Source organism: Cryptomeria japonica, chromosome 6 (genome assembly GCF_030272615.1).
Source record: "Cryptomeria japonica chromosome 6, Sugi_1.0, whole genome shotgun sequence".
In the NCBI taxonomy this organism is placed as follows: Eukaryota; Viridiplantae; Streptophyta; class Pinopsida; order Cupressales; family Cupressaceae; genus Cryptomeria; species Cryptomeria japonica.
The window spans coordinates 156,652,911-156,663,834 of NC_081410.1; the positions used below are offsets into that span (position 1 = coordinate 156,652,911).

Consider the following 10,924-nt stretch of genomic DNA (forward strand, 5'->3'; position numbering starts at 1 on the left):
CCTTCACTCGTTCATTCAAGAATACAAGACTCCTATAATTAAATTCCATAGTCAATCAATACATAATTCTCTATGCACAAATGAGAGCACTGCCAACCACAGTAGACCAACAAAAGATTATGGCACATAGAACTAGCATGTTCCTTGGATAATAAGGGAGACAATAATATGGTCCTGGAAGAAACTGGAAGCCAAAGAAAAAGTTATACAAACTAAGTTTTAAATGATTTAAAAACAAAAAATATACAAGAGAAGAGAGCCAAAATGAAACAAAATATGCATTAATATTTGAAAGAAAGTTTTTGAAAGCATTCAAGCAAAACAAAATGAAAAATAGTTGACGTGCACAGTCTGTTGGGTTGTGCTCCACTGATAAGGTGGGACATTTATTGCATTCTGACCCAGGTTAAAAGCCCATGATGGATTCCCACTATGTTGATGCAGAAGCTGGACTAATGCATCTCGGTGTGAAATGGTGTTGACTTTCTATAATAAAACAATCTGGTGGAGTAGTGAGCTCTGAAATGTTAGTTCGCTTATTGTGGAAGAGTGACCCAATCCCTGAAAATTAACAAGCCTATTTACCTAAGCAAAAAGACAAATCCCCCATGCATAATCCTTCAATTGAAAAATCAAAGGTGAGAAACCAAAAAGGCACAAAGGCAAAAATGAAGAACAAGACTGATACTAGCAATACTAAGGGCCCAGTGCATACGTGCAACTGAGATAAAATTTAAAAAGGTGGAGCTGGACAATGTATTAACTGCAAAATTAACAAATTAGAGAGAGCATTCTTGCAAATGCTGCATTAATTAGCTAGTAAATTATCAATTGGACCATATAAAGAGAATTTTTTGTTTGCACTATCCCAAATTACTACAGTAAAATTCCTTCCTCTAGAAAAGGATCCTGAGAAATTTAGATTTGCTGAGTACCAGAAACGTGGTTTTTGATTCTAAACGCTGCTTCTCCTTCACTATCTTCAGAATTATCACATGAAAATTCCTTAATATAATCATCAAATAACTCTGCCATGCAAAAATTTCCATAGCATGTTTCTTATTAAGGTTCAATCCACATGAGTGGATTTTGCATGCCATGGAATCAACTTCACATGTTTTCCTTTGTTAAAAACTCTCGATATCTGTAACATATCCTGGAATTTTTTCTAGCTTCATCTCAAGCGGGATATTTGCATGTCATTGCCATTGTAATACTTGATTTGATTCATCCCAAAAAAAATCAATAATCAATTAAGTATATATGATTAGAAATTAAAATTACAGCCAAACTGAAAGGAACATGTTCTCTCCTTCAAATTTAAAAATAAAATAAGTTACTCTCACAAAGTAGAACCTTCTGGAGAGCAGAATTCAGAATGGATGATCACTAAAACTTGTCTACTATCCCTTAGGATTTAGTATCTGCCCTCACTATATGTATGAAAATTCCATCTTCCTGTCCTCTTCAACAGCCTCACTATCAACTATGATTGTCTTCATGTTGTGGTCACACAGAAGTAGAAATGATGGCCTGGCCAGCACTTTCTTAAATATTTTCTTAGGATTACGGGAATGTGTGAGACTGAAAGTGATATCATTAGACATTAGAAATTTTGCAATCACACCCTTTGCAGCTTCTTAGAAGTTAAAGTTGCAAATTATCTATGTATCCTTTGGTTGACCCAACTACCAACTGTTAAAATATTTATTCCCCACTAGAAGATAGCCCTACTTGGATCAAGCCTTCATCGCTAGGGATAGTTCACAGTGGATTGTCAAATAGAAAGAATACAAAAGCGAGCGAACACTTAGAGAGGATCTAGACAATTAAGCATTCTTATCTGTCCTCTAGAGCTTAATAGAATCTTCCCTTTATGAGAGGATAAATTTACATGCCTTCAATGCAGTGGATGAGTGTACAAGCCCACAAACTTATCACGGCAAACAATACACTTCTGTTTTCCAAAATGTAACTGTTCTTTCTTGTACTGTTAGTGATTTTGGTTAAGAATTATAGCAGGAGTTTCTTGGCACTATAATGATTCCAATTTCAGCAGCTTGTGAGTGCCCTATTGAAGACTGTTTTCTTCTGCCATCACGTCGACAATGCTTAAAAGTTTAATGCTTTTCCCTTGAAAATATTTTGGTAGAAACTTAGAGAGAGACCACAAAAACAAAAACAAATGAAAGATAAGGATAGAGAGGACAAAATTGCCTCTCTGAACTTTAAAAATCCTTTGTAGCTAGATATGTGCATATGTCACTCTCACTTTCACGTTAAAAACGGATCCCCAGCTTCCTAAGATCTACTTCTCTTGCTACTGTTCTTGCTTTTATTGTTCAATTAGGAGGCACGTTTTGTGTGTGCTTCTGGGTTGGGTCGGATTCTGTTTTTATCAAATTTAATTAGTGAATTTGTTAAGTAAGAGTTGAGGACGTTTTGATGCCTTTTGATTTTTCATTTTCCTAGTTGATTGTTGAAATAAAAAAGTAAATTAAAATAATCAAATCCACTGCAGACATTCAGACATCTCTGTTATGAAAGGGGCATCTCTTGGCCATATCATGTGCATGCTAATAAATGTGTCGCACTTTGATGTGATAAAATGACCGTGTAAATGCAAAATGATAAAATTAGCCATATTCTAAACTTGTGATCTTTGAGTATGCAACAATCAGAAAATTATTGTTCAGTAACAAAAATCACCTCAAATTTTTTGAACAATCCAACTGCCAAAGTTTGATTTCTTTTCGAAAATTCTTCAGCCTCAGAGCTAGAAGAGAGCCTCACAGTAGGTACCCCAGTCTTTTTCCTTGCCCAAATAACAATTTCATCCCTGCTTGACATCCAAATTAGCATGAAGTAACAACCATCATTAGATGCACAAAAATGCTCTGACAGGGGGAAAAGCATAAACAGTTATTAGAAATTTATATGCATAGTAGTATGCTTCTCCTGACTTTTTTAGAATTAAGAACTGAATTCTTTGAAAAAGTCATTTTCCAGTTGTGTAAGAAACCCATATAGTCTTTTTGAGGTCACCATACTGACATGGAAGAGGATACCAACAGTTTGTACTTGTCACAAATGCTATATGGCACAAATTATGATTTCTATTTCTATTTTCAGCTAAGACGTTCAAAATACAGTAACCAACATGGACCATATCAAAAGACATTTTAGCAGTGGCCTATTAGTTGTTAGTCAAATTGAACCTTAAAACAGAACAAAGCTAACCTTTGCCTATTTATTATTTTTTGGTAAGTCAATAAAGGGGTAAGGGACCTCTCCCATTATATTAAAAATAGGATAGAAAATACATAGAAGTGTTGCCTTGACATGAGGCACGATAGATACATTTGAATTTTACATTAACCAAAATGGTTGTGAGAATGGCCAGTGAAACAGCCCTAAAGCGAATAACAAAACAGAGACAAAATGGCTAAGAGAGAAAACCATATTCGTTCAGACCATATAAAATTAACACTAAGAGACTATGTACTATACATATGAACCAGACTTTTAACAGATTACCCCCACATGTTATCGAGGCTGATAAAAAGCATTTATTACTGGAGTATACATTTACACATATTGTTGAGGTTCTTGCAGGGTGAGCTGCTCTACCGCTGAACTATAGGCCCACTTCATGACTGGACATCCGGGTTCTCTATGGTGTGGACTACAATTTCCAATAGAATTGATGCCAATTGTCACCCCGTAGTGGAATTCCGCATGGAATAAACAGGACAGCCTTTTGATCTCCTTAAAATGACAAAGCCATTATAATTTGCTCTGTTTATGCAATAACCCTAGTATATGTGGACTACAGTTTATGGCTATAACTACGTTTGCACTCGAGACAATGTTGTTGGGTATGTAAATGGCTAATGAGACCTACATTATAAAAAAGCTAAAATTTTGATACTCACTACCAACTTCACCATGAAAACATAATTCGTAAGTTAAAAAAACCAGCTTGACGAATCAAATCTTACCCGGTAAAGCCTCCTGTGTAGGATTGCCAAGTACCATTGACAAAAAACAGCAGTGAAGGGAAGCCCTTGATTCCATACTTAGAAGCAGCCCTGGTATGTCTGTCTCCATCAAGCTTTGCAAGCAAAATAGGACTACCAATTTCCTTCAATGTTGTTGCTGCATAAGCAAACTCTGGCATTAGTTCTGAGCTCCTTACACACCAGGATGCATAACCCAACAACAGTACATACTCATGGGAGTTCAACACTCTTTCTGCATTATCATTATTGAGATCTGCAACTATTCTCTGCGCTCTGCTGACCGTCTCTGCTTCTGAGAACTTTGCATCCCTGTTGTCAATTTCTTCCAGTTCTTCTAATGCTTCCAAATCATCATCATCATCATCATCATGGCTTGCTGTTGCTCTATTCAGAAACAGTAACACAAATAGTGTGAGGACGATAATGGTTCTGTTTGTATACGATCTTCTCCTTCTGTAAAAGATCTCCATCTAAGAAATTTGAGTCAGTCGACTTGCGGATTATAGAGATGTCAAGGACTTTGGACAGTTTGTTTACTTCTGCAGATCCAACAAAGATAAAATGAGATCAAATTGAACAGTTATATTTATTAGAATTAATCGGAATGGGAATGCAGTTCAATGAACTAAGGGTAAAAGCTATCTTTTCGGGATTATCTCGTTTTCTTCGTACTTTTTCGGTATCAAAAAAGTCGTTGGTCGGTTGTTTAAAGTTAGACTGGTTTTTAATGAGTTCATACGAGGGTTTAAGTCTTATTAGTATTTCAGATATCATAAAGAATGAAGTTAAGATTGTGTTTTCCATAAATTTATTGGAATGAATACTAAATTCAGTCTTTTGCTTTCAGTTAAAGAATTTTTTATGAATATAGATAGTCTCCATTAAAATTTAAAAAAAAACGTTTTTAATTGTATTATTTTAAAGATATAAAAATAAAGAATATTTTAGAATATTATTTTAAAAATAAAAAAATATTATGTAGTAATATTTTGATAGTTTTTCTACAAAATATTAATATGATGAAGATTCTAAAGTAGTGAAGAGAATGATGAAGAATTTTGGAAGAGAAAAGGAAAGTGGAAATATTTATTGAAAATAGTGAAGATTAAAAAGGGAGTAAATGCAAACAATGAAGAAATAATTGATCTCTTTTCATAAGCATAGTTCTAGATGCCTTTGGAGGGAATTGTAATGAAATAGTAAACTTGTAGAGAATAGCATTACATATTTTCAATTGCTATAATATGTAAAACTATTGTATAAGCAAGACCAAGATAAACATAGCCCCCCCTAATTAATATTATGACTAAGCTATTATCCACATGAGATATTAAGGGTTGAAAAGTTGGTAGTGGGTACAATGTGTAACATAGATGAGTTACAAACATAATCCCTGAATTGGGTTTGGAAGCCACACATAAAAAATATTTCTAATGGGGTCATTCAAAACGGTTTTATGGTAGATTGATGCCTAGTGTTGTCATTCCTCTCCTCAAAAGTGTATATGTCAACAACCCATCAAATTATTGAACTATAATGATTAACCAGTTTTTTGAGGAAAACAAATGGGAGCATGGTAAAGCACAAAATTGATAATTGGGGAAAAAAGGGGGGGAAGATGATAAAAAGGCAAGAAATCTTTAGGCCAAACCACTCCATATTTGATCATTATAATACTTAAAAAAATTATTAATAAGTGAGATAAACAAGGGGAAGAAGTTGTATTGTGCAATGGTTCATAGGTTCTATGATCAAATTTGAGCTAAAATTAAAAGTAGGAAAGGACTATTATAATATTTTTGGAGCAATGTCGATATCAAACAAGGATGTTCATTATCCTCTACTTTATTGTGACTATACATAGACAAGTTTGGGAGGTGGATAATCAAATATGGAAGTAAGGATGTCTACTTAGCCAATATGTAATATAGTTGCTTTTATAATCAATGGCATTATCATAATGGCAAAAATGACACACGGCTTGAGAAAAAACTTCAAATTTACAGGATAGTCTTATTAAGAGGTAGGGAGACAATAGAACACCATCAAAACCAAGGTCACGATCTTATCCTTGTGAAAAAAAAACCTTCTATGTAGGAAATTGTATACACTTGCAATTTCCACTACAATTTGGACTCACTTTGTATCCTAGCATGTTTTTAGGCTCATTTAGCTCTTAACTCAACCTATCCTACCCATGGTGCCAAGGTCATGTCCTCACTGATCTCTTTGGTGTAAAAGTATACCCCGGTTGCATTAGCCTTACTTCTTGGTGTTTAGTCCTTTTAGAAATTATAATTGTCTATTCAATAGCATCATATATCTAAGACATTTATGCAATGTGTTAACATCCCACAACTCTATTGTATAGCAACTATTCTTAGCATTTCATCACCTTGTTGATTGTCCGAGTTGGTGTTAATCACTTTGAATTGAATCTAAATGGCTCTTTGAGACCTTGAACTCTCATATTTTCCCTCTAATCCTCATTTTTTAATCAATTTATCAATCTACTACATGATCTTTCAATAAATTATGTTGTGGTTTCTTGAAATTAAATCAAAATATCAATAAAATAGTAAACCACTTTGAGGTGAATCAAGGTTTCGATCAGGTGGTGGTGCACTATTAATTTCTAGAAATTAAACAAAATCTACTCAAAAAGATCATTAAATCTATCTATTTAATTATTTTTTACACTAAAAATAAAAAAAATTACCCCTTCAATATTGGCAATGTCATGGTGACATTTTGGCAATGATTCGTTGGATAAACAATGAATAAAGACCTATCCTACAATGTGTGCATGCTTGTGCAAACCGCAAGTTTCTTTACAAGACCAGGTTGAAATGACAAAACTCTAAGTGTTTTAGCATTTCATCACCTTTTTTTGTCAAGGTTGTAGTTAACTACTTTGAATTGAATCTATATTGCTCTTTGAGACCTTAAACTCTCATATTTTCCCTCTAATCCTCATATTTTAATCAATTTATCAAGTACCAAATGATTTTTTGAGCAATTAAGTTATGTCATTTCTTAAAATTAAATCAAAATATCAGTAAAGAATAAACCACTTCAAGAGGGAGACCTCCAAATAATTAAAAATAATATATAGAATTGGCATTTTAAGTTATAATGTATTGGGAGGATTATTCTCTTCCTTCTTTATATGTATAAGTATACAAGGCACACACCTTCATCATAATTATGTAATATTAAGAAATAACCAAACTAATAAGTGAAACTATTAAGGTTAAGCATATAAAATATTAGTGGCATAACCTTCTAGGTCATCCCCTTAAAAAGAACATTACTCTCAATGCTTAGAAACTATAGAATATTTTCTATGAATTATTCATCATTTCATGTTTTACTATAGATGATGGAATTCAAACATATACCAACAACAATTTCCAAAGAAATATGTTTAATATTAAATTCATGAGGCTTTGAAAAATTGATTGGGTATTAGTAACACCAAATGACATTAAGAATTCATGATGACCAGGTCATGTAAATTAAATATAGCCTTGTTTATATCATTGTCATTTAGTTCAAGATGATAATCTGAACTAATAAAGAAAACTACATTGTATAATTCATATACTAATTCACTAATAATAGGAGAATGAAACTTATATTTATGGTTTATCTTGTTGAGCTTTTTGTACTGTGGAAACATTCTTCATGACTCATCATTGTTCTTAAGTATAATCATTGGGGGCAAATTGGGACCTTTGTAGGCATGAACAATGCTAAGATTTATTATTAATCTGATGGCATGATCCTAGTCTTTTATTTGGGATAAACCCTTAGGTACTTGAAATTTATTAGAGTTAAAAATGGGGGACCAAAAAGTGGCCATTGCACATTTTGGCCCCTAGTGAACATAACACGTGAGTGTGTAATAACGTGTTCACATAATGGTATGTTGACCTTAAAAACAAACAAAAAACACTTTAAATTGTGTCATTTCAACTTGACCCCTCAAAAAAACATGTGGGTTGCAACTCTTTTCAAGCGAGCTCACATTGTGAGATAGGCCTTTTTTCATTATTTATCGACCAAATCATCAAAAAATGTCACCACAATATTGTCAAGATCAAAGAGGTAAGTTTTTTTAAGTTTTTTAGTGTAAATTTTTTATTAAATAGATAAATTTAATATTTTATTTTAAGTGAATTTTGTTTAATTTCTAGGAGCTAATAATGCACCACTAATTGATCAAAACTCTAATTCACCTATTCATCAAAACCTCATTAAAGAACAACCACAAGGACTCAAAAAAATATAATAGGTGTGTTAGAGTATTTGGTGACTCTTCAACACCCCCAAGATCTCTTAAAGACCAATATAGCTTCCATAAGAGAGAATGGAAAGAAATATTGCTTCACAATTCAAGATTGATGATATTGCTAATGGACATGAAAATGTACATAATGACTCTTGCATATAAAGGCAAGGTGAATTAGAGGATTAAACAAGATGTTGAAAAGTGTCATAATCATATGCAAATGATAATCTATCACCCATATAAGGTGGATAAGTGATAGTGAGATAATTCCACCAAAGGTGGGAACTCCACTTACAGTAGGAATGTTCCTAAAGTGGTCACTAAATAAACTTAAGTGATAAGTGTAATGTGGACCTAGGTGAAGGCTATACTCGGTACAACACTTAATTACATCAATACCCCCTTAAGTGCAACTTAGGGAGTACATTATTATGGAAATATGCAATATGGATTTTGACTACTAGGCCATTTTAGGTACCCATGTACAAATGCAGTGCAATCACTCACAAGAGGAGAAAAGGGGAAAACCATGTGGGAGAAAAATCCTCTCCAAAAGAGAGAAAAGTTCAACAAATAAATGATGATGCGTGATGCATGGAGGACTCAAAACCCCACAAGGACTAGATACATCAGCTATATATAACCAAATATCCCTCATAGAAAGGAAGAAGAGAAAAATGATATCCCCCCCATAATGAAGAAGCTCCAATGTTGATGAAGTATGCCTTAGACATAAGATGGTCCAATGTCGACAAGCAAAACCTCTCCTCTTAGGAAGAAACAAGTCCACTAAATGATGAAGAAGCCTCTCCACGTCCAATTGAAAGAAAGAGGAAGGAAGTTCAAGTGTGGATCTCTAAAAACTAAAGAGGGGTCTCTAAGGTCAAAGAATCCATCACATGGTCATGATCAAATTGAACCATGAAATGTGATAAAGCAAGTGAAGGAGGAGACTCGTGAATGTCAGTTTCCAAAGACAATGTAGAAGAATCTCCAATTGTGATGAAACTGTCATCAAAGAGAAGAGAAATCCCCTCAAGTATATCTCCCAAATCTACAATATGAGACTCAACAAACAAGTTTGAAACACTTGTCAAATATTGTAGGTAGTTTATGAATTTGATTGTGTGAGTAGTTTTTTTACCATCAACATTTTGGATCACACTTTGTGATCCATCATCAGGATGCAAGAGAGTTGAAGGAGCAATAAGATAGTGAGTTGCAAACCAAAATTACAATATAAAGAGGGGATAAAGGGGGAAGGGGGGAAAGGAAGGGGATAATGAGCATGAGGACCAAGGAAAACACTTTGAACTAAAGAAACCCCAATTTGGTTCAATGTGTTTTCCTTGGTCCTCATGCTCATTATCCCCTTATGTGCCCCCCTTCCCCCTTTATCCCCTCTTTATATTTTAACCTTGGTTTGAAACTCCTTAAAATCTCTTGCATCTTGATGATGGATCACAGAGTGTGATCCGAAATGTTGATGGTCAAAAAACTACTCACACAATCAAATCCAAAAAATACTTACAATTTCAAGATGGATTGTGGAAATCGAATAGCTTTAACTTGTCAAATAGGCATCCCATAAAGCAAGATCTGAAACACTATGATAATTGTATTGAAGATTAGAACTCAAGTTCGAAGAAGCAAGAGGTAGTATGAAGCCCAACACTTGTCTCAAGAACACCAAGATTCAAGTGTTCAAAATTCTTCTCACAAACATGATTCACCCTTGAAGGAAGGATGTGAGCATCAATCAAAGGAAGATCATCATCATCATGATAAAAATGACAAAATGAATTCAATTGAGATGAATGATCCACCACTCATGTAGCATTGACATCTCTAGTTTCCATGTCTCCAATGGAAACATGATCAAGAGTGAACTCCATTATCTTACCTTATGTCGCATGAGTAATTTGATAAACTAAAAGGAGATAAATGGTCAAGGATGGTAACAAAAGAATATATTTCCTCTCCCATGTTAATAGAACCTTTCCCATATACCTTCATCTATGTGTTGTTACCCATCAATATATTAGGAAAATTATAGGGCTCAAAAGAAGAGAACATATCCATAAAAGTTGTCATGTGATAAGATGCACTTGAATCAAGAAGTCCTCTCCCATTTTTAGGAATAGTAGATGCCAAGAGTGCTTTGACTTCCATCTTATAATTCCCATGTGAAAGTATTTTGGTCCCTCATTGTGTAGATGAAGAAGCTACCGACTGTAATGTTGAATAAGAAGGAGGAGACAATGACAAGGGCATCTTGATGTTGTTCTTTTCAAGAATGTGTGTAATTTTATCAGTCTTCTTCTTATAATACCTATGCTCATCATGTCGTATCCTTTTAAAATAAGCACATTTCAACTTATTTCTTTATAGATGATTCCTTTTTAGAAGAGGTATTGGACTCAGGGGCAGATTGTGTAGGAGAGTCCTTAGCTTTCTCATGAGACTAAGGATCCTTGTTCGGTTTCTTTCCTTTGCCACTTTAAGCCTTTGGAGTAGATTCCTTTGCAAGAAGTTTTTGAGGTTTTGAAGGCTTAAATGTGCCCATGTGTTCCAACTTTGCTTGTTCCCTTGTGATTTAAGTTGAAAA

The 10,924-nt window shown here is 34.0% G+C and overlaps 1 protein-coding gene across 1 annotated transcript in view; it reads right to left on the minus strand.

Annotated features, from left to right (window-relative positions):
- Window positions 1-4,713, minus strand: part of LOC131035122 (protein disulfide isomerase-like 1-5) — a 68,903-nt gene extending 64,190 nt beyond the window's left edge. The window contains exons 1-2 of the mRNA XM_057966764.2: window positions 4,002-4,713; window positions 2,710-2,839 (exon numbers count right to left, since the gene is read on the minus strand). Coding sequence (XP_057822747.2) covers window positions 2,710-2,839; window positions 4,002-4,492 — 621 coding nt within the window. The 5' untranslated portion in view covers window positions 4,493-4,713. The remainder of the gene's footprint in view (window positions 1-2,709; window positions 2,840-4,001) is intronic.
- Window positions 4,714-10,924: the final 6,211 nt, after the last annotated feature.